This window comes from Somniosus microcephalus, chromosome 17, assembly GCF_052327205.1.
Source record: "Somniosus microcephalus isolate GS21.2 chromosome 17, FLI_Smic_1.0, whole genome shotgun sequence".
Taxonomy (NCBI): domain Eukaryota; kingdom Metazoa; phylum Chordata; class Chondrichthyes; order Squaliformes; family Somniosidae; genus Somniosus; species Somniosus microcephalus.
This window is the reverse complement of record NC_141003.1, coordinates 19,146,781-19,173,098: the sequence shown is the minus strand read 5'-3', so window position 1 is coordinate 19,173,098 and position 26,318 is coordinate 19,146,781. Positions and strand designations below refer to the sequence as shown.

Sequence of the window (26,318 nt, the reverse complement as noted above, 5' to 3'; positions counted from 1 at the left end):
AATTGCCGTGCTTGGGAGCTAAGTTCCTAGCACCCCGTTAGCGCCGCCCGGAGGCACTCATGGGAAGTGCTGACCAAGCAAACTTTCCCCCCCAGGTCTCTCTGTTCCTGCCCTCCCTTTAGAATTGTACCATTTAGTTCATATTGCCTCTCCTCAGTCTTCCTACCAAATAATACTTTGTTAACCTTCCCAAGATCTTACAGGTTCTAAATAGTCCTGATTTGAGGGGAAATAAGCAATATCCATGTATAAAATTAACAATAAGTCTGGAACTTCCTCCCTAAACCCCTGCAATTCACCAACTCCCACTCCTCCTCAAAGGCCCTCTTTAAAAGTCACTTCTTTGACCAAGCTTTAGGTCAACCCTTCCTAGTCGCTCCTTCTTCAGCTCAGTGTCCATCTTCCTTATGCCTGTGCCAAATGCCTTGGGATGTTTTTCTATATGAAAGGCACTGGGGTAGATTTTCATATTGCCACTGAGGTGTAAGATTGGTGTTGTACATCGCCCACCCGTTATAGAAACTACCTGATTTTCATTTCGGGCAGTTTCTGTAATCGGCAGCCAATCCGCAATGCCAGTTTTATGCCTAGACAGCAAGTTGACAACCTACCACAGCACAGAAGAACATAAGAAATAGGAGCAGGATTTGACCATTCGGCCCCTCGAGCCTACGCCGCCATTCAATAAGATCATGGCTGATCTTCTACATCAACTCCACTTTTTTGCCCGATCCCCATAGCCCTAGATTCCCTTAGTGCAACAAGTAGCTGTCATTAACATTTTCATTTAGGGTGAATGCTAATTTGGGCTCATGGCTATTTTTGTAGAGCCCACCCTCCTAATTCCCCATGTAAAGTGCTCCGACTGAGTCATTCTTACAGTACTTTATTATTAACAGGAGTCATCGAGCCTGTTCCGCCTTTCAATTAGATCATGGCTGATCTGTATCTCAACCACATTTACCCACCTTGGTTTCATGTCCAATAACACCCATACCTAACAGAAATCTATCAATCTCAGTTGAGAAAGTTTCAATTGACACAGCCTCAACACAGCTTTTTGGGGGAGAGAGTTCCAGATATTCAGTCAGTTTCCTACCTTGTCAATCATTGTGCTGGTTTTGTTTGTCACTGTTTGGCTTGTGCACTCAGTTGTCCACACTGCCAGCCAATAGTCAATAGCCACCATGACAGAATGTTTTAGCAACTTGGAGATGATCAGCAAAAAGAGCAGAAGGAACCCTCCTGAGGTCAGATATCTCCAGAAAGCTCGCCAAGGCATTTTTGTCCGAAGCCTCATTACTGTTGACATGTTATCTTCATCATCATCTTCTTCATCCTCCTCTATACTCAGGGGTATGAAAGAAGGAAGAAAAACATTTATTTTGGCTGATATTACATCAACATCTTCACCTTGAATACAAGTGATCAACTTCACACTGCACATTACATAGGAGTTATATAACAGTGAATGAGTGTTTTATAAGCTGAAAATGTTAACTAATACAAATGCACAAAGAGATCATTTGATAATATTTCAATTGTAATACATTTCTTTTATGACAGTGGAGAAAGAGGAGAATTTTATATAGGTTTGATCAATATTTATACACTCACACACAATAATCTCTTCAAACACCAATGATCTTATGTGTTGTCACATCTTTTACAAAGAAACATAGGAACAGGAGTAGGTCATTCAGGCAGTTGAGCCTGTTCCACCATTCAATTAGATCATGGCTGATCTGTACCTGAACTCCTTTACTTACTCTATATCCCTTGATACCCTTACCCAAAAAAATCTATCAATTTCAGTCTTGAAAATTTCAATTAACCCCCAGCATCAACAGCCTCTTGGGGGAGAGAGTTTTACTTATAGTCTGCCCTCTTCTCGTTGTTTTTGTCTCTCTTTCGGCTTACAAAGCCATATACCATTCCCTAGTCAAGAGGAGACCAGCTGACAAGAGATGTGTCTTTATTGCTCCTGAGCCAGTCAAGAGCAGTGTGGGTCAATCCCTCTCCTCTGACTTCCCTTTCTGTCTCTGAGGGAATAATCTTAAGCAACAGTTGTCCTTGGTAGCCTGACATAGACCTGTACTTATGAACTGTTTAACATGGGCCTGCTTTAATCCTGAAAGGCAATAGTCTGTGAGGCTTTTGCTGGTTGACTTGATATCTGATGTGTATAAAGTTCTGTATGATGATTGCAGTCCCGGAAAGCACAGACTCTTGTACTGCCAGTGTGTAACAATGTAGAAATCATGCCTTTTTTCATGACATGATCATTTCAAAACCATAAAGTAACAGTGAAAGTATATATTTTTACCATAGTTCAATTCATGGAGCCCATGTTAGATCTGTAGCATGTCCAATAGACAACTAACATTCCAAATGGACACTGTTGACCAGAGGTGGTCAGTGTAATATATATAAAAATTGATATAGTCTTTGGCCTATATTTTCCTCGATGTACAGAGGAACAGTTAATAGCTCATAGTAGGTAGTTTTTTTTATTGGGATGGGTCACTCCGACTGCCTCTATGTCGGGGCCTTGTACGTGCCCGGATGACCCCGGAGAGAGGTCATGCAGTGCCCAAGCTCAAGACCTTCCGCGGCCAGTGGCCATCGCAGGACATAAACTGCATCGTGGATGAGGAGGACAGAATTTTTTATTCAGTTCTAAACTTCTCTTCGTTGGATTGGATCTTTTCTGAGTGTTTTATTAATGGTGCCCTCCTCTTGAGGTGGGGGTGGGGGCACGCAGTGATGTTGGTTAAATGGCACTGGAGCCAATGCCATCTTATTGCTCTATTTCAAATAGTCCTGGACCCAGAAGGGAGTGGCACTATCAGTAGTGAGCAACCAAATAAGGACAGAAACTCCAACCTTCATCCTCATCATCCATTTGGGCTTTGGCTTCTCGAGAATACATTGCTCTCCGCAAAGTTTTTCTTTCCAGAATTGTCTGGCTTTCACCTTCAGTCTCCTAGAAAAGCACACAGAAACGTTTTCATTGAGTTTAGCTGAATTAATTAACACTAAGGCTGCGATTTTACGAACCTCGGTGGGTCCGTGACGGGCGATGTCAGTGGCGGGTCCCGACCCCGCTGCTGGCTCCTTCCCGGCCTCCGAAATGACTTTCCGATGATTGGGCTTGTCAAGCCCACCCAGCGAGTTTCCCGGCCAATTGAAGGAAGCGGTTCTGATGGCATCAGGCGCATCATCAGCCGGTTTCCTTAAAGGGACCATGCCCAAATTTAGTTTGACATTTGTGCTGCACCCAGGCTCTCCCATGACCCTCTCCATATGCTTATGGAGGGAGTCACAGCATGCAAGGAGGTCCTCTTCCCTTCCCACGGGCGGAAGAGACCTCCCCAGGAGACCAACGCAGCCTGGTTGCACATTGCAGAGGAGGGCACAAGCAAGGATGTCATTAGGAGGACCTGGCTGCAGTAGATCACGAAACGTTACTGCAAAGCCACACTCAACCTTATCCTGCTGTGCTACTCATCACATCCCCATCACTCTGCCTTCCCTACCCTACTCCTGCACATCCTTCTCACACCAACTTACCTTGCACCTCCACCCATCCCTCTCTATCTATATTATCACATCTCCATCTCATTAGCCACCCCTAACACTCACCCTCATCTTAGTGCAATCATTGTTGTTGGTGTGGGGTGGTGCCAACCTGGCGCATCATGTGGCAGCCAGGGTGTACAGCATTACGTGAAGTAAATGTGTCCATGGTGAAGCCACTCCTGGCCTCCCGGGCAGCATTGTGGTCGGGTGTTGATGCCCTGTGTTCTGTGCAGCATCAGGTGTTTGCAGAGAAGGTTGGTGTTTTTGTTGGTGCTGCTGGTGTGCCTGGTGTTCGGGCTGATTGTGGTGGGATTCTGAGGGCCAAGGTGAGAGAGTTTCAAGGGCACCTATGCTGATGGAATAGATAGCAGGTAAAGTAGAGATGACAGAAGCAATCTGTCAATGGTGGGAGAGGTAATGAGGTCAGACTGGATGGAGACTTGTGTAAAGACTTGCAGCATCCTGAATCTGTAGTGGAAATGCAGTTTAGAGAAGCTAGTGGTTATGGGAACATATCTGAATCTGCTGGGTATTTTGATTTGACATTTGAAGCTGTCAACTCATCAGCTGATTCAATGGCCACTGACCTCCTGCCTCAGCTTCACAGACGAGGTCTTGGCACAGGGGGAAACTGATGGGTTGCCTGTCAAATACAAATATTTTGGGAAAAAAACCATTGTTAAGTGGTTGTAAACAAGCCACTAAAGATTTTAATTGCCTCCCCCGCTGCTGCCTGTCGGGTCTGCTCAGCACTGACAGATCTGACATTGGGAAAGTCCAGTGTGTGCGTTTTGACAGCGGGATCCTGAGCCACTGTCAATCATTTAAAATTTAACAGTTGACCCGCCATCCATCCCATCCACTGAGCGCCGGCAAAATTCCGGCCTAAGTATTTTAAGAAGGCAGGTTTCACACTAAATTTATCACACTGCTTGAACTTAAAGGCCACTGGCATTTTATGACTGTCTATTTTGTTGCTCACACATTTTAATTCTTCCATGACATTTTTCCAGCTCCTTTCTGTTCTGTTCTGGTGCATTAAAATTAATTGGGGGTAATTTTAACTGCAGGCGATCATGTGAATAGGGCGATATTGGATCGGCGCCTGTTGTACACCTCTCACGATTTTCGCTTCCATGGAAACCAAAGTTGGGAGAGGTGTATAACAGGGTGCTGATCCGATATCGCCCAGTTTACACTCTCGCCAAAAGTTAACATGACCCCCATTGGGTGGAACTTTATATTTCAGCAGGGACGTAAAACGCCCATTATACACCTCACCCAATTTTTCTTTCCATTGATGTTAGTGTAAAGGAAAATTGGGCGGGGTGTGTAACGGGCACCAATTCACTAGCTCCATGTTGTGCTCCCCTGCCGAAGTTGAATGTAACACCCCCATTGTTTTGGAGAGAAGTTACACTGATTCTTCGAATTAGGAACAATGGGACAAAGCCCGGAAAGGTTCCAGCATACACCCTTCCATCTGCAGCTGTACAGTAGAACCATCACAGGCAATAGAAAGTGAACAGCAACCTCACCTCATCGATGGAGTTTGCACAATTTGACACTTTCCTACATACTTCAGCATCTCATTATTTGGCAAATGTCCTTCTCCCTCAACACTGACCAGAGGATGCCTCGATCCAGAGCATTAAGTTCCAAGCAATAATAAATGAGCTGTCGCCTAGGAAAGCACAGCGGCCCTAGAAATTCTATAAAGTTCTACTTCCTGAACCAATACCAAAGTTGCAGCTACTATTCCACCACATATGGGACAGAAATATCCTTTTCAGGTGCGCACAGGGAAGTGATAATTGATACAAAAGAACGGCAAAGCTCCCATTGCATGGGCATCCTATAGGGTCAGTCATGATGATAAAATAATAACCAATATCCTGGCCTCTAGACTGGGCATAATTGTTCCCAAACTATTCCACACGGACCACAGAGGCTCAATGCATGAGGGTCAATTAGGGGGCAGCACTAAGTGGATAATTAGTATGGTCCACCACTGCAATAGCACCAGGGCCCTGGTGTATATTCACCATGCCCTGGTTTTCTCTTTGAATACGTGGAAGGCAATCGTTCCAGAGGGAGACGAGCAGATATCAGGAAACCGTAGGCTCACGGCCCTGTATTTTTCGCTCCGTTAAAATTAACAGAGAGAAGACCTTGGCCAGCGAACTTGCAAGTTGCCCGATAGGCTGGCGGGCAGCGGGCTTTCACAGAGTCGGCTCCTATAGGTTCACACGTTACTTTTTCGAATTCCTGATCCTGTCGGTTCATGAGGGTTTTCCAGTGCTCGTACAATTCCACGTCATGGTTCTGAAAGTCCTTCAGGGTGCCTTCCCTGATGATGGTGCCATCTTTCATAGCAATTATCTGAAAGATAAAAGAATAGCCAGCTTCATAGCCAAGCTGAGTCTCAGAAATTCCTTATTTGCTCTTTAAACAGGCACAGGCATGATGGGTCAAATGGCCCCCTTCTGTGCTGTATTATTCTATGATTCTAACAAGAGATATTTGTGTGCTGTACCATAAACACGTGCCATGGGTGGGATAGCGTACAGTGGGACAATCAATTACCCCTTTGACGTAAGAAAACTACTGGGCACTTGTTCTGAGTATTAAACAAGGCTTTAATCAACTGTTTTTCAACATGGCGATCTGGTTGTGTCCTTCACTAGTTCCTGTTAAAGAATGTCCTGAGCAAGCTGGGCCCATGCCCGAGTATTTATACTCTCCCTGGACAGCGCCACCAGCAGGCTGCCCAGTATTACTTCATAAGTCACATCCACATGAATGACAAGATTCACGTCACCCTTCACTATGGCATATTGCACTGGAGGCTTCATGTGCTCCTGCCAATCAAAAGGCAGTAAATACCACAATTGTCAGGTTCAGGCTAAAACTAATCATCAGATTTATTAATAAGTAACATGCTACATAGAAGCAAAAATACACTTCAAGCAACTAGTCGTACAATACTTGACTTACACAATAGAGACACTGTTTTGAAACAAGAAGAGTCTTTTCAATAGGTTTTGACTGAGTCTCTGATGTAACGTTACATGGGATATGCTTTCATGAGCTTTATGTAGCTGTCCCGTGTGCAAAGCAGGGAACTCAATATTACAAGCCTGCTAATTAAGTGTATATCTACCTTTACTTTGCTGTTACAACATGCTTGTTGAAGTTAAAATTAATTCTACTCAATGTCAGGCAATTACGATAGGAATCATTACTAAAACTTAGGTGGGTAAGGTGTGAACTGTCATCTCTTGGCCATCTGATGGTCTTCTTGCTTTTGACACCTGACAGCCATTGAATTCACATCTTGTCCATTTCTCACATTCCTGTCAATGCTTTTAAACAATGTACAACCTGACTCCCCTGGAACAAAACTCTACTGGTGGTACAGCCATTGGAGATAACGAGGTAGGCTTTGACTTTGTGCGATCGTGTAAAACGGGTGATAGCGAGTCAGCAGCACGTCTTACATCGCTCCCAATTTTTATTTGCATTGAGGTCAAATGGAAATAAAAATGAGGAGAGATGTAAAACGGGCTGCTGACTCGCTATCGCCTGTTTTACACCTTCGCACTAAGTCAAAATCTACCCCGAGGTGTCAGCTGCAAGATACTCTGGCCTGAATTGCTCATTCTTCTTACTTACCCAGTCAGCGTGTGTCAGATACTGCAGCTTGTGTGTCACCAGAGCTATGGTTCGCTTGTCTTCCCGAAGGAACTTGAGGATTCCTTCCTGCATGAGGTGGTCACTGAGGTGAATATCTAGTGCAGAGAATGGATCATCCTGGTGGGAGGGGGGGAAGAAAACAATGGAACTTTTGTGCCTTTATAGAAATGAACAAGTGTTTTAATCATGGAGTATACTTTGCTGAAGTTAGTGAAAAGGTTGGTGTGACTATAAAGTGGGAAACCATTTAAAGGATTGCTCTTATAACTTGGGTCGCCAACTCTGATTGGACGTATTCCGGGAGGTTGCATCACATGACTGCCCACCTCTAACTGCCCCGCCCCCACACTCCCGCCATTGGTTGCCTGACATGCCCATCCTCGCGGTGCATTGCCTTCCCACGCCAATTGACAAGCAAACAAGACTTATCATAACCCGCTTGGATGTTCCTGACTCTCAATTAAACTGACTTTTTTCCCCAGCTCCGATTATTTTTATATGCCCCTATGATTTTTCTCCCGCGCTTCACAGCAGTGTCTGGGAGAGTAATCCTTAATTCCTGCAGGCTCCAGGACAATCTGGGATGGTTGGCAACTCTAATTATATCTTTAGTGTCAGAGATATAACTAGTCTCTAGCACAAAATATGCTATGGCCCAATCTGGAGCACAGAAACATAGGACCAGGAGGAGGCCAGTCAGCTCCTCGAGCCTGCTCCGCCATTTAAGTAGATCATAACTGATCTGTATTTTAACTCCATTTACCCGCCTTTGATCCATATCCCTTGATACCTTTACCGAACAAAAATCTATCGATTTCAATCTTGAAAGCTGTAATTGTTCTAGCATCTGCAGTCTTTTGGGGGAGAGAGTTCCAGATTGCCACTACCCTTTGGCTAAGTACCTCCTGATTTCATTACTAAATGGCTTCTTATTTTAAGATTGTGCTTCATTGTTCAGGATTCCACTGCAAACCCCTCACCCCCAGAGGTAATGGCCCAGAAATTTGGGTCTCCACGGGTGAGTACACACGGGGTACTCACCCGTAGGCCCAATGGAAGTGCTGGTTTCGTGCATGCACTGCGCATGCATGGGAAACCGGCACTTCCGTTCCCCTGAAAGAAGGGGTTCAGTGGTCGAACGTGTACGCAGGAGAGGCAGCGCATGCGCATCAAACTTAGGTTTTTTTTTACAGGTTTTCCCGGGAGGGTAAGTCTGCAGAATTTACACATATAAAAAGCAGGCGTAAGGCCTGCTTTTTACAAGGTAAGTGGTGAATTAATTCAAATTAAAACATTTTTTCCACAGGTTTATTATTTTTAAATACTTTAAAGCAAGGTAAGTTTATTTTTAGCCCTGTTAGAAAATAAAATTATTTTTTTCAAAAATTTAAATTATTGTTTAAAATAGTTATTTCATGTAATTTATAGGTTATTTAAAAAACGTGATTTAAAAAAAATTTATTTGAAGATTTAGTGATGTTTTGGGGCCCGTAGTATTTATAAGTTTTGACAGCTCTTCCTGTCAATCTTTGAATGGAGCATTCCCTGCTCCGATTGGCTGCCCATGGCCCACGTGATCCCAGGGGCCGCATCGAACTAACTGCGCCCCTGGGATACGCAAGCACTGCGCGCCGGCAGCTGGAGCAGGCCCAGGATCGGAATTCCACGCGGGCCCACAGCACAACGGCCGCGTGCTAGGTAAGTGCAGGTCGGAGGCTTGCACCCGTGGGAAGCCCCCGACCCGAATTTCTGGGCCATTAGTTTCTCTGTATCAACTCTATCGAATCCTTTTATCATCTTAAATACCTCAATTAATTCACCCCCAACCTTCTAAACATCAAGGGAATACAAGCTAAGTCTATGCAACCTGTCCTCATAATTTAACCCTTCAAGCCCCGGTATCATTTTGGTAAGCCTCCACCTAACGCAGCAATCCTATTCTTTAGTTAATTCAGGACATCCATAGCTGTGTGTAGCTTTAAACATGTTTCTTGTGTACTGTCCAAAGATAAACACAGGATGGAAACATTGCAACTGTGGCGCTGCTTTGCTAACTAATAAACAAATCTTATTTTAAGTGCTTCTTAAGCAGTTAGTATACACAGTTAGTTTACGTAACAAGATACCGCTTTAAACTGTACAGAAGGCCTGTCACAAAGTAGTTACAAAAATGTTAATAGTTCATTAGCCTGACCCTCCTGGCATGTCCAAAACCAACTGTTGTGAAACACACCGGGCAGGCTTCCATTCTTCAGCAAAAAGCCCCGTAATTGTAATATTCCCAGATTTTCCACAGAGCATGACAAGTTGGCTACCACACTCGTCCTTCCTGCTGAGCCAGAGAGAGGTGGGACTAGCTGAATGCATCACAGCAACTGCTAGAGAAACAATGACGGACATATTTTATTTTCGCTGTTGCTGTGAAAGTTACATTGGGAAGAATGACAGTTGAAACAAAAAATATTGTGTGGCCTAATGTCCTTGATCTGTCTCGCCATGTTCCTCAGCTGCCCCAGTGTCTACTGAAACCCCGCTGGTGTTCTTCGCATTTCCCCTGTACAGAATCATCCTCAGCAGCAGTACCTCTTAGAATCATACAGCACAGGAGGCCATTCGGCCCATCGTGCCTGTGCCAGCTCTTTGAAAGAGCTATCCAATGAGTCCCACTCCCCCGCTCTTTCCCCATAGCCCTGCAATTGTTTCCTATTCAAGAATGTATCCAATTCTCTTTTGAAAGTTCCTATTGAATCTATTTCCGCTGCCCTTTCAGGCCGTGCATTCCAGCTCAGAACAACTCGCTGCGTAAAAAAAAAAAAATCTCCTCATCTCCCCTCTTCGCCTCCTCTTCCTCACACACCTCTTCTTATTGGCTCACAGAAGCCTGGTGATGATTTTTTTCTTAATTTTTTTTTCGAAAGGTGGAAATCAATCACAAGGAAATCCTTTCTAGGCCTTGTACAGGTGAAAGATCCCACTATTCAAAGAGGAGCAGCAACTTCGCTCAGTGTACTGGCCAACATTCCTCCCTTACCCGACAGATTTGCTCACTCAGTCGTACTATTTTCCGGTGTTTTTTTTGGCACCTCTCCCAGAAGGTTACGTGGCTGCTGCTGACTGGGGGCATTGAGGATTATGGTGCTTCATGGCAGCAATGAAATGGTTAAAAAAAAAATTACTGTTTGTGGGATCTTGCCATGCGCAAATTGGCTGCTATGTTTACCTACATAACAGGGGTAACGTTCCATTGAAGTCAATGGAAAGGAAAATCGGGCGGGGCATATAACGGGCAGCTGATCTGAAAGTTACCCCAACGAAACTGACTGTTGGTTATAAAGCGCTTTGGGTTGCTATGACAATCTGAAAGGCGCTGAAAAATTGCAAGTTCGTTCTTCCTATTTCATTCTAGTCCGTTGCTCCTGAGCTGGAGTATTTGTGGTTTCCCAGAGAAGACTGAAGTTCCCTGACAGGATTCCAATACCTCAGCCATTAGGAACAACACTATTGGCAAACCAAACCATCAGGCTGCTGGGGAATTCTGGAATGGAGGCAACACAGAACAATCTGTTTCATTTTCACCTGATCGACAAAGAAGCTAAAAAGACTAAAAACAGTTAACGCCCAATATAAAGCATGGTTTCTTACCAGGAACACAGTGCTTGTGTCTTGATACAAGGCACGAGCTACACAGATTCTCTGTCTCTGGCCTCCGCTCAGGTTAATCCCCTACATAAGCAAAAAGGTCACATTATGAATAGAACCATTTCTTTTTAAAACAGAATCTTAAAAAAAGCTCCATGTATTAAATTACAAAATTCTTCTTCTCTATACTCGTAGCACTGTTGAAATGAGAATAATTGCCATGATTTAATAAGTATGCTTCGTGGATTATACCGAATGGAAAACAAAAGGATGGGGGTGCTTTAATGGTAATCAAAGACCAATTCCAAAATAGGAATAGGATCATGTACCCTAAGGTTATACTCAGGTATAGGGGCAGATGTCCAGTATCCAGCAAAACTGCAATGTGTATAAGCCAGAAGCTACATCTCAATGGCCAGATCGCAATGGTAGTGGTAGGACCAAGAGCCTTACAGAGGGGATGCATTGAGCAGAGCAATAACACAAGCTACCACACAACCATAAGGCCTGCACAGCGACAATACAGTCAGTTACCGAAAACCATTGTTCTTGCTCACCCTTGTGCATTGATGGCTAATCTGTTGGCATTGTCATTATAAAGAGGTGAAACTCAAACCTCATCAATCCAGTAACTGTAGTCGATAAATCCATCTCACACCCACTTATACACAATAGGATGGTCCTGTAATTCTGACCATTCCTACCCATTCTTGCAGCCTAATTTCCCAATCATTATAAACTTAACCTGACCCCACGTAAATTAGCAGGATTCCTACTTCAATGTCCCCCTCAAGTGTCTAGTTCAAAAACGTTCCACTGAAAAGCTTACTTTCACTCTCCTCCCCATCACCAGTCACCAGGAGTAGGTCTGTTGTGTAGTGACACATGTTTCTTTTTTGACTTATGCTTGGATACAGATCCACGACCCTCTGATAACTCACCAATCATATTAGATTTCACACAAGTCTACTGAAATCAGATCTATTGCAAGAGAAGCAAATTCTTTACTCGTCTGCTCTTCATTAGAATTTCACAACATGTGCAATTCAAATCATGGCTTTGCAAGTGCTTTCCCCTAATCTCTTCAACCACTCCCTAATCTCTTCAACCACTCCCTAATCTCTTCAACCACTCCATGAAGTTCTACAATTGGATTTTTTCTAGAACGAATTGCTGATCCACCTACAATCCCCAAACATTGTAATTCATTTGAACTCAGCTCAGACTCCATGGTGGTGAAATGTATCTTGGGCAGTACCACAGAATGGGCGGTAGCGAATCGGCAGCCCGTTTTAGCCCCGCCCATTATGCGTCAATAGAAAAGAAAATCTGGTGGTCTGTAAAACAGAATGCCGATTTGCTGCCACCCATTTTGCAGTACCGCCCAAGATGAGTTGCACCCCCATGGAGTCGGGATATAAAATTAGAGTTACAAGTATATAGGAGCATTTGCTTTTCGCTTTACTCCATTCACAACCCAAAGCAAATCTGCGAATGGAATGGTAAGGTAAAGATCGCCTGGTATTTACCCTCTCTCCAATCTCGGTTTGGTCTCCAAATGGTAACAGATCAATGTCAGGTTGAAGGGAGCAGGCATCAATGATGGCTTTGTATCTGAGAGGGTGAGAAATGAAAGATATGAGTACAATTTGCATAAATTAGGGGTGCACTTTTGGGGGCTTTACAAACGTCAGTCTGGGATGGCTAAAATGAGTATTAAAATGGGTAAGAGAAAGGCAGATTGTTCAACAGCAACAAGAGGGAGTCATAAAATTTTGGTTCAATTAAGCGAGAAGAAGATGTTAAGTTAAAGACTTTGAATGGACATGTTGGATAGAATTATTCTGGAAATGTTCAATGTTTTAAGTGGGACAAGCTCTAGATCCAGTCAAACTGGCTGAGGAACCTATAAGATCTTTAGAGGTCAGTAAGGTATGAGGTACATTTTGCAAATAAGTGCTCCTGGACAAAGCTTCACATGACAGGAGCACGTGTCAGGAATTTGGGTACGAGGGTCAATGCGCTTTGCATGATGCCCCATCCATTAACGGGCATGAAGATTTATGCCAAGAAGCACCCATCTCTTAACTCTATCCCACTGCGTAATGAAGATTCAAAGCACTAAATCTACACAGTGCAACTGGAACACACGGGATACACTTTCAAATCAGAAAGCATGCTTCACACAAAGGGTAGGGAAAATCTGGAACACTCTCCCCCAAAAGGCTGTGGATGTTTGGGGGGTCAATTGAAATTTAAGGCTAAGTTCAGTAGATTTTTGTTAGGTAAGGGTATCAAGGGATATGGCACAAAGGTGGGTAAATTGAGTTGAGGTACAGATCAGCCATGATCTAATTGAATGGCGGAACAGGCTCAATGGACTGAATGGTCTACTCCTGTTCTTAAATAACAATGAAATGGCAGAGGCTCTGATTAATACTTGTTGGAATTCCATGAAAGGAGGCGCTCTACTGGAAGACAGTGAGCATTATCCTCATATACGGAAAAAGGAATGGGACATGAGTGAGGGAACCATACAACAGTTCGTGTAACATCAATATAGGGGAAATACTAATTAAAATACTAATCAATCTCAAAAGAGCACAGAGCCCATAATAAGTAGTCGACATTGCTTCTAAATATAAAGGTTATATCTGATGAAGCTATTGGAATTCTTCGAGAACACAATGAAGCTAGTAAATAAATGTATATAATTTTGAACACTGTACCTTGAAAAGCACATTACCGATTAGGGGAGTATTAAAGCAAGAAGGACTCTGGGACAGACTCATGGGGGGCAATTTTAACCTAACCGTCGGGAAACTGACGAGATTGGGTGCAACGCTCGTTTTATATGCTGTCCGATTTTACTCTTCATTGAAATCAAGGGAGAGCAAAATTGGCCAGAGTATAAAACGTGTTAAGCTCCGTGGGTTTGAGATAATGAATTTCAACATAGAGAAGTATGAGGTGGCGCATTTGACAAGAAGAATAAGAATAAGGAGGCCACCTACTCCTTGCAAAATAAGAGTCTAAATGGGGTAGAGGAGTAAAGGGGTACAGATACACAAGTCGCTAAAAGTAGCGACACAGGTTAATAAGTTTCACAACGCATGATTTTCTTTTCCATTGATTTCAAAGGAATCCAACCATTTTTGGCGAGGAAGAGATACGCAATGAGTTCCGATTCTCCACAAATTGCTGGACGATTTGGTCTGCCCTTAGTCTCGCCAAAGAATAAAATAATTACCATCTCGCCATGATGCTCCCCTTTGCGTGTCATGAAATTGCTGGATTTATGACGTTAATGCAAACTTATCTCGCCGCAGCCACTTAAGGCTGGCAGTTCATGTCTGAAGGACCCTGTTAATGCCGTGATTTATGGTTCTGACATGACACTCAACCTAGGAGGCCCAGAAAGGGGCCAAAGAAGCTGTGGAGCCTCACTCCTGCACGTAGTGAATTCTTCCTAGAGGTTTTTTAAAATTTCTATCTATCTGTCTTGGCAGCAGTTTTGTGCCAGTCTTGCCATCCACACTCCTGTTAGTGTCGGAAGGCAATAATTTTCAGGGCGCAAAGATGTTTCAGCACTGAGAAATGCAAATTAGCTAGATTTCTTTCAGAAAGTAACATTATCGAATACAGTATATGAGACATGACGTGCTAAGTGTAGCATGCTTAAGAGACAAAAGGTGACTTTGGACATATGGGGGGAGAAATTCAGTTGGCTGCGCCACCCGTTAGCGCCTTAAGAGGGCGCTAAGTGGGTCGCAAGCCAACTGGCGCCCGGGCGCGGCACTGTCCACGCCTCCCGCTAAATTCCGCGGGACGTCAGTGGTGGCGCTAGCCGTTAGCGCTGCGCCGCTACCGATGACGTCATCGGTGTGCACAGCACCCCGCTGACGCCCCGGCCGTGATATTTGGAAGCGCCCCCTGATTTACCGCTGGACACTATGTCCGACCGGTTCAGGGGGGCCTACCTGCGGCCGGGGAGGCGCAAATTAAAGGAGGTGCGGGGCGGCCATTTTTGTTGTTGGCCGCCTGCCAGCACCTGCCTGCGCTCCCGTCCCCGGCCTCCTGAACCACCCCCCTCCCCCCGCGGAGTGCCGGCTGCGTTCCAAGAGCCCGGCACTTGTCCTCGGTGCCGGGCTCTTTTGCCTGCACTCGCAATCCTCGGGGGCCCAGCTGGGCCCCAGATCACGCTGAACAAGGCCCCTCCCCTTTAAGAAGGGGAGGAAGGCCTGCAATACCGCAGCGCGACATGCCGCAGCGTGTGGCGCTGCGGCACATTGCGCCACGATATTCAGTCGCAGCGCCCCAAGAGGGATGCGGGGTGCCTCCAGTAGCACCGCGCTTCCCTTTGATGCGCTACCACTCAATTTCCGGCGGGCGGCCGCGAATGCTTCCGCGGCGCTACTTTTAGCGCCCTGGCGAGGCTGGCGCCCCAAACGGGGCTATACTCAATTTTTAGCCCATGGTTCCCAAAGCTCTTCACCACGAGGGTTTTCCTTGTGTCATTTCCAGGTCTGTTATTTAATCATAGAATAGTACTGCACAGAAGGAGGCCATTCGGCCCGTCGAGTCTGTGCCGGCTCTTTCGAAGAGTAATCCAGTTAGTCCCACACCCCGGCTCTTTACCCATATCACTGTCATTTTTTCTCCTTCAAGTATTTATCCAATTCCCTTTTCAAAACTACTATTGAATCTGTTTCAACCACCCTATCAGGCAGTGCATTCCAAATTCTAACTGTAAAGTCTGTGGGTTGTGCAGTTAATAAATACACAGACTTCAGAAGTAACAAACAAACAGGTCTTTACTATTCGAAGGTCCGGGCGAATCTGCCCCAGCAATCCTGCCACAACACTTATATACTGGTGTGGTCACTATCGGTATTACAGTATACAGAAGCCAAACAAATAGTGCCACACCTAAAGTAGTTCTCTTAAAGGTGAACGGTTACATACAATAGTTTCCTTAAAGGTAGACGGGTACATACACTACAATCCTCCCTTTTTAGCTTTCAACATACTAAGTCCATAGTGAACATACATTCTAACATATATACAGGTTTATGTAAGACAGTTCATAGATTCAGTCTTTCTGGGGGTTTCCGGATTCTGTCCGGATAACGCCGCAGTGGTGTCGTCATTTCAGGCGGGCTAGGAGGTGCTTCTGGCAAGGTCGATTCGGCTTGAAAAGCCGTGTCAGGTTCAGCTGACTCCATTATTATTAGATCGGAAGTAGGTGTTCTGGGTATCTCAGTCTCGACCTTACCCGGATAAGGTGGTGAAGTCGGTCTCTTCTGACGTTCGGTTTTAGTAAATCCAGCCGGCATCTTAGGCATCTATTACAAAACATCATTGCGGGAGTTTGATTTGTGACCGCATGTGTTGCATTTCGGTATGCCAACAAAAAGCTATCCACCTTATGTTGTAGACTTATGTTTTCATTACTCATGGCCTTTACGGCTTTCTTGAAGGTCTGGACAAACCTTTCAGCCAATCCATTGGAGGCGGGATGGTATGGGGCTGACGTGTAATGTTTAACCCCATTGCTCTTTAAGAATTTCTTGAATTCTTCGGACACAAATTGTGGTCCATTATCAGAACAGATCTGTTCCGGCAGGCCATTCCGAGCAAACATAGTCCTTAATACGGTAATAGTTTTTTCCGTCGTGGTGGTGGTCATCTTAATTACTTCCGGCCACTTGGAGTGGGCATCCACCGCTATCAGAAACATCGAGTCCATAAATGGACCAGCAAAGTCGATGTGTACTCTTTGCCAAGGCGATGAGGGCCACTCCCATGGATGCAGAGGAGCCTGGGATGGCGCGTTCTGAACCCTCTGACATCCTAGGCAGTTCTTCGTGATCTCCTCTATGTCTCCATCAATGCCTGGCCACCACACAAACGCTCTTGCTAGATTCTTCATCTTTACTGCACCCAGATGTCCTTCGTGCAGCTCCTCTAGCACTTTCTTTTGGAGTTTGGGTGGAATCACCACTCTAGATCCACACATCAGGGTTCCTCGACACACTGACAGTTGTTCTTTCCTCTGTGCAAATGCTTGCAGTGTTGGTTCGCTCTGTGCTGGCCATCCCTCCACCGTTACATCATAGACTCGTGAAAGAGTCGGGTCATTCCTTGTCTCATTCTCAATCATTGAGTTTGTTATCGGTAGACACTCCACCACAGATGAGTGGAACAACTCTACTGGGTCCACTATACTCGCTTCTTCTACCATCGGCAATGGCAAGCGTGACAACCCATCAGCATTTCCATGCTGTTTAGACCCTTTGTACTCAATTTCGTATTGGTGTGCCCCAAGTAACACGGACCACCTTTGTAACCTTTGTGCTGTCATGGTGGAAACGGCCTTATTTGGGTTGAATATGGACACCAACGGCTGGTGGTCCGTCAGCAATGTGAACTTTTTACATTGTAGGTAATGGTTGAATTTCTTCACGCCCCACACAAGACTGAGGGCCTCCCTATCTATTTGGGCGTAATTTCGCTCCACGGGTGTCAATGATCGGGACGCGAAAGCCACTGGCCTTTCCGAGCCATTTGGTAGCCTGTGCGAGAGTACTGCCCCAATTCCGTACGGGGAAGCATCGCAAGCTAGACGAAGGGGTAATGCTGGGTTGAAATGAGCCAGCACTTCTTCAGAGGTAATCAACTCCTTGCTTCTGCGAAAAGCCTTTTTGCATTCTTCACTCCACTTCCATGGTGTTTCTTTCCGCAACAGGTCATTCAGCGGATGCAGCACCGTGGATAAATTTGGCAGAAACTTGTGATAGTAATTAATCAACCCCAAGAATGATCTTAACTGTGATACGTTTCCTGGAGCGGGGGCCTTCACGACCGCTTCTATCTTTTCAGGTGACTTATGCAGTCCCTCTCGGTCAATGACATGACCGCAATATGAGATCCGTTTTTGGAAGAACTCACACTTCTTGCGATTAACCCGAAGGCCATACTCCTTCAACCTGGTGAGTACCAGTTTCAAATTCGTGAGGTGTTCTTCCTCATCTTTTCCCGTGATTAAAATGTCATCTAAGTAGCACTGCGTGCTTGGAATTCCTTGTAACACCTGTTCCATGGCCCTCTGCCAAATTGCTGGCGCCGAAGCTACCCCAAAGACCAGTCTATTGTAGCGATACAAGCCTCTGTGAGTGTTGATGGTAAGGTACTGGCGTGACTCTTCCTCGACCTCCATCTGTAGATATGCTTGAGCCAGATCTATTTTCGTGAAATGCTTCCCTCCAGCCAACGAAGCAAAGATATCTTCAATCCGCGGAAGCGGGTATTGTACCGTGTGAAGCACCGGATTCACAGTAATCTTGAAATCTCCGCAGATACGGACCTTCCCCGGTCCCCCTGGCTTATTACTTGGTGAGGACTTCATGACGGGAACAATGGGCGTGGCCCATTCACTCCAGTCCACTTTTGACAGAACCCCTGATCGTTCAAGTTCTTCCAGTTCTGCCTCCACAGCTGGTCGTATTGCGTAAGGTACCGATCTGGCCTTAAAAAACTTTGGGCTTGCATTCTCTGCAATCTTAACCTTTGCTTTAATTCCTCGCAGTGTTCCCAGTCCTTGCTGGAATACCTCCTTAGCTTCGTCCAATATTCTGGACAACCGTTCAGGTTTGACATCCTCTTTTTCGGAATCCACCGTCATGGTGTTTAGTGACTGCCAGTCCAACTTTATTTTTCGGATCCACTCCCGCCCCAGAAGTGGTGGTCCTCCCTCAGGCAATACATACAGGTCCAACCGGTGATGATCTTTATCCTTGTATCTCACCTTGACTTCTATCTTTCCGATGGGGACTACTTTGTGCCCCGTGTATGTCTGTAATACTAGTTCCGTATCCCGTAGTGGAATATGCTTGAAAAATTTCTTGTAGTCATGCTTATTCATGACCATCAACGCTGATCCGGTGTCCACTTCCATTTTTACTTGGATCTTTGCAATCTGTAGCGTTATCCAGATAGTTTGTCGGTCAGCTTCGTTGCTCACGTTGTGAATTCTCAGACTGTCCAGTCCTTTGCATTTGGAGTGTGAGACCAACTTCTGTTCCCTCAGACTCTTCTTAGTCACCTCTGGCACCTTTCCGTACCATTTTTGTGGTGACTCCTTATTGTTGTACATTGCTCCTGACCGGCATACCTTAGCTATGTGCCCGATCTTGCCACATTTCCTGCATTCTTGGTTTTTAAACCAGCATTGATTCTGGTCGTGTGTTGCCTTCCCACAACGGTAGCATTTTATTGTGCTCGAAGTAATTTGGTCCACCCCTAGTGCCGCCGCCTTTAGCTGCATTTCCGCCGTTCCTTTCGCTGCGGCTTCGTGCGATGCAGCTATGAGGACAGCCCTGTCCAGTGTGAGGTCATTTTCTTCCAGTAGTCGCTTCTGCGTCCCTTCTTTGGACAATCCGCATACGAACTTGTCCCGCAGCGCTTCTGTCAGATTCCCTCCGAACTGGCAGTATTTCGCTAGCCTACGCAGTTCGACCAAGTATTCCGCATTGCTTTCGTCTTTCCTCTGCGTTCTTGCGTAGAATTTGAATCGTTCAGCCAGCATCAACGGTGTGGGGTTCAAGTGGTCCTTCAGCACAGCAACAATCTCTTCGAAGGTCTGATCCGCTGGTTTAGCTGGTGAGAGAAGATGCTTCAACAACCCGAATGTTTTCGCACCCATCATGTTAAGTAAGGTTAAAGCTTTTTCATCCTTAGCTATTTTGTTAGCCTTACAATGTATCTCAATACGTTCTACGTACGTGGCCCAGTCTTCTATCTCCGAATTGAACTCGTTGATGTCTGCCCGCTTAGGCATCTTCCTTTCCTTGGGTACAACACAAGTATTTCTTTAAATATTCTTATTTATTTGTTTATTTCTAAGATGGCGGTTTTCCCGCGAAAATGGCGGTTTCCCGCTCTTCCCTTCTCACCCCGCCCACTTCAATGGCGGTTTCCCGCTTCTGTCGTCTTCTCCGCCGAATGGCGGCTTCCCGCGTTTCTTCCCGGTGGAAGGGGTGCGCTTCCCCCACAGCGGACAGGTTCAGCCACTGGCTGGCTTCCGCACAGCTCCCCTTACTCGGCTCTGTCTTTTCCTCCCGCCCGCACGGCTCTACCGGCGCTGGGTACACCCCGTTAACGGAGGACAATTCAGCCGCTGGACTGGCTCTCGCGCAGTCTCTCTCTCCGTACCCGGCTCTGTCGCTCTCTCTCCCACACGTTCGGTTCTACCGGCCCTGGGTGCCCCGTTGGTGAAGAACAGTTCAGCCGCTGGACTGGCTCTCGCGCAGTCTCTCTCCCCTTGCTCGGCTCTGTCTCTCTCTCCCACCCGCACGGTTCCTGTTCGCCTCCCAGCCCTCTCGCAGACCGGTGTTTCCCTCCCCGGCTGCGGCTGGGTTTCTCTTCCCGCGCCTACTCCCAGTCTCAGCGCTTCGTGGCTGCGGTCGCTGCCCGGCTTTCCCCGCCGATCGCGGTCCAACTGTCTCACGGCGCCGTTGGACCCAACTTTCTGACCGGCTCCGTTCCCCCTCGACCGTGGTCGAGTGCACAGCCCTTATCCTCCGGATATTCTCTACCTCTTCCCCTACTCACAGTCTCCGCGGCCGCCTTGTTTCCTGCTGATCGGCTCACTCCGCACCGTGGTAAAAGGGTAGTCAGTGCCTGTTGCTGATGAACTTTTGTTGCTAGTCTGCTTCCTTTCTGTTGCTGCCGCCTCGTGTTTTCTCTTTCTGTTGCTGCAGCCTCGTGTTTTCTCCCAGCAGCACGACGAGGGCGGTTGCCTCTCTTCGACGCTCTTCGCTGCTTTGGTAGTCTTGCCGCAGGGTACGATCGGACTCGTCGCCACTGTAAAGTCTGTGGGTTGTGCAGTTAATAAATACACAGACTTCAGAAGTAACAAACAAACAGGTCTTTACTATTCGACGGTCCGGGCGAATCTGCCCCAGCAATCCTGCCACAACACTTATATACTGGTGTGGTCACTATCGGTATTACAGTATACAGAAGCCAAACAAATAGTGCCACACCTAAAGTAGTTCTCTTAAAGGTGAACGGTTACATACAATAGTTTCCTTAAAGGTAGACGGGTACATACACTACACTAACCACTCGTTGCGCAAGAACGTTTTTCCTCACGTCGCTGTAGACTAACTGATAGAAATTGATTGCTATGATTAGACAACAGCTCCATTAATGTATCATGGAGCGACTACCAGGACAGTAGAAGGCGAACTAGATGGACCGTGGTCTTTTTTCATCTAGACATTCCTATGTTCCTATGAAAGGAGTTCCACTGTTCCTGATCATGATGGACAGAGCTGCTGGTTCTATACTTCATGGGTCAAGAATGTTTGTGCATTTGGCACACTTATCCTGTCAGTCACTCATTACCTTCTCAAGGACCAACGCAACAATTCCCAAGCACAACTGGGTTACAATGTCCTCTTCTTTTGCTTGTACTTTTAATTTTTTTTCTTACATTTCCTTTCTGTTATTTTCTCTTTCTTTTAATCCACTCTTTCTTTCCCTCTCTTTATTTCTCTTTCAGTCCCTAGTTTGACTCCAATTCACCCTATTTCCTTCTCCATCAATCGCTCTGTTTCTTTTTCAATCCTTCTCTTTCATTGGTTAAATAGATAGACCATAGAAAAATAGAAAATCGGAGCAGGAGTAGGCCATTTGGCCCCTCGAGCCTGCTCCGCCAATTAATGAGATCATGGCTGATCATCCAAATTCAGTACCCTGTCCCTGCTTTCTCCCCATATCCCTTGATCCCTTTAGCCTTAAGAAATATATCTAACTCCTTCTTGAATGTATTTAATGAATTGGCCTCCACCGCCCTCTGTGGCAGAGAATTCCACAGGTTCACCACTCTCTGGGTGAAGAAATTCCTCCTCATCTCAGTCCTAAATGGCTTACCCCCTATCCTTAGACTGTGACCCCTGGTTCTGGACTCCCCCACCATTGGGAACATCCTTCCTGCATCTAGTCTGTCCAGTCCTGTTAGAATTTTATAAGTTTCAATGAGATCCCCTCTCATTCTTCTAAACTCCAGCGAGTACAAACCCAATCGACCCAATCTCTCCTCATACATCATTCCTGCCATCCCAGGTATCAGTTTGGTGAATCTTCGCTGCACACCCTCCATGGCAAGAACATCCTTCCTTAGATAAGGCAACCAAAACTGCACACAATACTCAAGGTGTGGTCTCACCAAGGCCCTGTACAACTGCAGCAAGACATTGGGCATGACATTCATGAGGTCCCGGATGAAACATTGACATCACTGCACCATTGTTGTTTCAACATTTGAGGCGCAATTAGTGGTGAGGTCAAAAGTCCAATTCACATCGCTCGCCACGAGTTGCACCATTGCAGCAATTTCTAGCCCATTATTTTCACACCGTCCAGACTGATACAGCCATAATTACCTTTGCTTTATAAAGGGACTCCCAAACGTGATGTTTTCCTCCACAGTTGTATTTAGTAGCCAAGGCTTCTGAGCAGAATAAGCAACGGAATTTCGGTTTCTGCTCAAAATAAAAGTAAAGACAGTTAAGGCGCAATATCGCATCTTTAATAGAAAACAGCAACTTAATCATGTTAAAAAAACATAAAAGCAATTAGGATAGCAGGGCCCTGATTCAGAACTGTCATGAGCAGCAGTCATTGTCCACTCTGACGCATGATATTTCATTTACATTTTGCAGCATATTGCATCACTAAGTGACAGACATTGCACAAAATACAGCTAGGCATAGCATTTACGTAGAGTGTCTCTTCCCCTAGATCCTTTTTTGTTGTTGTTTCCCCCCAGTTTAAGTTCCTCTTCATCATCATTAGTGGTCTGCCTAAGGCAGATCTAGCTCAATTCTCCCTTCTCCAAACCACTCTGTCTTGTGCTTCTCTCTTCAATTATCTATACAATCTTTACTATTCTTTAGGGGAGACATGACATGTGGTCAGTGTAGCGTGCTTGGGAGGAAAAAGGTGACTTTGGGCCTCTGGTTCCCAAAGCTCTCCACCACTGGGGTTTTCCTCATTAAAAGTAGCAATGCGGGTTAACAAGGCCATAAAGAATGCAAAACAAAGCATTGGGATTTATTTCTAGAGGAATAGAATTGAAATGTAGAGAAGATATGTTAAACTTGTATAGAACCTTGGTTAGACCACACGAGAGTACAATGCACAGTTCTGGTCTCCATATTACAAAAAGGATATAGAGGCACGGGAGAAGGTGCAACAAAGATTTACAAGGATTATATCAGAACTGAGAGGATGTAACTGCCAGGAAAAACTGAACAGGCTGGGGCTCTTTTCTCTAGAAAAAAGGCTGAGGGGTAACCGATAGAGGCCTTTAATGTTATGAAGGGGTTTGATAGGGTAGATGTAGAGCAGATGTTTCACTTGTTGGGCAGTCCAAGACTAGGGGCCATAAATATAAGATAGTCACTAATAAACCCAATAAGGAATTCAGGAGAAACTTCTTTACCCAGAAAGTGGTGAGAATGTGAAACTCGCTACCGCAGAGAGTGGTTGAGACGAACAGCATAGATGCATTTAAGGGGAAGCTAGATAAGCACATGAGGGGGAAAGGAATAGAAGGCTATGCTGACAGGGTGAGATGAATTAGGGAGGGAGGAGACTCGTGTGGAGCATAAACACCAGCACAGACCAGTTGGGCCAAATGGCCTGTTTCTGTGCTGTAAATACTATGTAATTCTTTGTAATTCCTCGTGTAATGTCTGAGTCTGTTGTAGACTAATTGATAGAGATTGATAGCGATGATTAGTCAATAACTCCATTATCACTGCATCATGCAAATGCCAGGATGGTAGAAGGCGAACCAGATGGACCGTGGTCTTTTTTCGTCTTCCAATTCCTGTGTTCCTATGTTTTAAGTGCTGCAGAAACGTCCTTTGTCTAATCCCTCTTGGCCTTTTACCTTCCATTCATCCTTCTATCACCTCTTTCAACATCCCATCCCCTCTCAGTAGATGCCCAATCCAATTCATTTGCCTTTTTCTGATAATATCAATCAGACTGCGTTCTTCTTGTAGCATTGCCTCGTTACTTTTCTTGTCTCGCCACTTTACTTTCTCCATGCATCTTCAAGCCCACATCTCCAAGCTCTGGAGAAGCCTGACCTCCTCTTCCCTCAGCAACCATATGTTTCAGCCCCACACTTCATAACAAACTCTTCGTTAGTCATTCCTTCAGTTCTCTATTCAGTTGTCCAGTCAATATCCTTTGCCTTCTATTAAATGCAACTTTTCCCCATTCCCAATCCTGAACTGAGCCTGTGTGCAGACAACTGGATGACGGGTCACTGAAGCTGCAACCAAGCACTAGGAGGTGCATAATAACAACAGAAAATGCTGGAAAAACTCAGCAGGCCAGGCAACATCCATGGAGAGAGAAATAGAGTCAACGTTTCAGGTCGAAACCCTTCGTCAGGACTGAAAAAACACAGGAAATGAAACCGATTAAAAGGCCAGTTTGGGGGCTGGGAAATGGGGATAAAGAACAAAAGAGAAGTGAAGAGACATTAAGAGGTATTCAAAACCAGACGAGATGGTGGTAGGACTAGTGGAGAGACAAAAGACGGCTCTAGATTAGGTGTGAATTGCACTGGCAGAATGAGAGACAGCTGCCAGCGCATTTCACACCTAATCTAGAGCCGTCTTTTGTCTCCACTAGTCCGATCGCCATCTCGTCTGGTTTTGAATACCTCTTAATGTCTCTTCACTTCTCTTTTGTTCTTTATCCCCATTTCCCAGCCCCCAAACTGGCCTTTTAATCTGTTTCATTTCCTGTGTTTTTTCAGTCCTGACGAAGGGTTTCGACCTGAAACGTTGACTCTATTTCTCTCTCCGCGGATGTTGCCTGGCCTGCTGAGTTTTTCCAGCATTTTCTGTTGTTATTTTGGATTTCCAGCATCCGCAGTATTTTGCTATCGCACGAGGAGGTGCGTGACTGCCCGTACAGGGCAGGGCTCCAGTGATGCTACTAGACATTAGGACAAATAAAATACCAGCACACCTGATGGTCACCCAGCTCACCCCATTATATATCAACAATGGTTCAGAACAAATGGGCCAACAGAATTTTCACCCCTACTCCTAAATCTCTTACAGCCCATTCACTGGGTTTATTTTCATTTAAAGTCCCGCTTATCTTTGGTACTTCCTCAGCTTTCATTGTGGTTTTGCTAGCAAGTGAGTACTTGCTTTTGTTTGTGTTCTTTTTCTTCCTCAGTGCCTGAGCCTCTTTAAATGTTGAATACTTGAATAATCACAGATGCATTTAAGGGGAAGCGAGATAAGTGCATGAGGGAGAAAGGAATAGAAGGACATATTGATAGGGTTAGATTAAGTAGGGTGGGAGGAGGCTCGTGTGGAGCAATAACTCTGGCACAGACCAGTTGGGCCGAATGGCCTGTTTCTGTGCTGTAAAATTCGATGTAGCTTTTAGTACCACATATGACCTGTGCACTTGCTGTACCTGGTCAAGCCAGCAGTGGGCGGCAGAGCTGCAAAAACAGAGTATTGATGAAAATAAACATGGCTTCAATGGTCATGGAGCAAAGGGTTTGGGGTCCACTCCGCCACCGCTTGCACCTACCCCAGACAGTCCCAGCAAGTGGAGACTGGAACCCTGGCCACATCTACTTTAGTGATGTTGGTTGAGGGAGAAATGATGCCCAGGACACCGGGGAGAACTCCCCTGCTCTTCTTCAAAATAGTGCCATGGGATCTTTTACGTCCACCCGAGAGAGCAGAAGGGGCCTCGGTTTAACAGCTCATCTGAAAGACGGCACCTCTGACAGTGCAGCACTCCCTCAGTACTGCATTGATCATGTGCTCAAGTCTCTGGAGTGGGTCTCCCGTAGAGTTGGAGGAGCTCCTCCTGGTTCCACAGGAAAGGTCTTTTTTAATAAAATAAATAAATTTTAAACTTACCTTTCGTTGATAGCCGCTGAAGAATCCCGAGCTGGGCAGGCCTGACTAATTTCAGCAAGGAGTCCTTCAACAGGCGTCAGGCCACTAATTTACATATTTAATGGGCTTAAATGTCTGTTTTAGGGGTCTGCCTGGGACACCTGAACAAAGGCCTCCACGACTTTAGCAATGGGACCGAGGCCGGCGGAGATTGGGCGCAGGCTGTCCTACTGCTAAATTGGCCTGCTTTGCGCCCATTTTATGACTGAAAAAGTAGAGCACTGTTTGCCAATTTTTACCCCGAGATATTTCCAGTGGTGGGTGTCTAATATTTGGAGAGAAGCTGTTCTGTGCAATGGAACACAGCAAACTACCAAAATAAAATTTGATTCGAAACTTTTCAGCTGGTTTAACGCCTGGGAGCTGTTCCCATGAGATAGG

General features: G+C 45.6%; 1 protein-coding gene across 3 annotated transcripts in view; it reads right to left on the bottom strand.

Annotated features, from left to right (window-relative positions):
* The window catches only part of LOC147105547 (ATP-binding cassette sub-family C member 9-like), a 221,659-nt gene that overhangs the window by 57,764 nt on the left and 137,577 nt on the right, over positions 1-26,318 (bottom strand). For all 3 annotated transcript variants that reach the window (XM_086010011.1, XM_086010013.1, XM_086010012.1), the window contains 7 exons: positions 22,368-22,466; positions 12,447-12,531; positions 10,921-11,001; positions 7,258-7,395; positions 5,839-5,964; positions 2,887-2,986; positions 1,100-1,344 (listed from right to left, as the gene is read on the bottom strand). In XM_086010011.1, the coding sequence (XP_085866137.1) occupies positions 1,100-1,344; positions 2,887-2,986; positions 5,839-5,964; positions 7,258-7,395; positions 10,921-11,001; positions 12,447-12,531; positions 22,368-22,466 (874 nt within the window). The remainder of the gene's footprint in view (positions 1-1,099; positions 1,345-2,886; positions 2,987-5,838; positions 5,965-7,257; positions 7,396-10,920; positions 11,002-12,446; positions 12,532-22,367; positions 22,467-26,318) is intronic.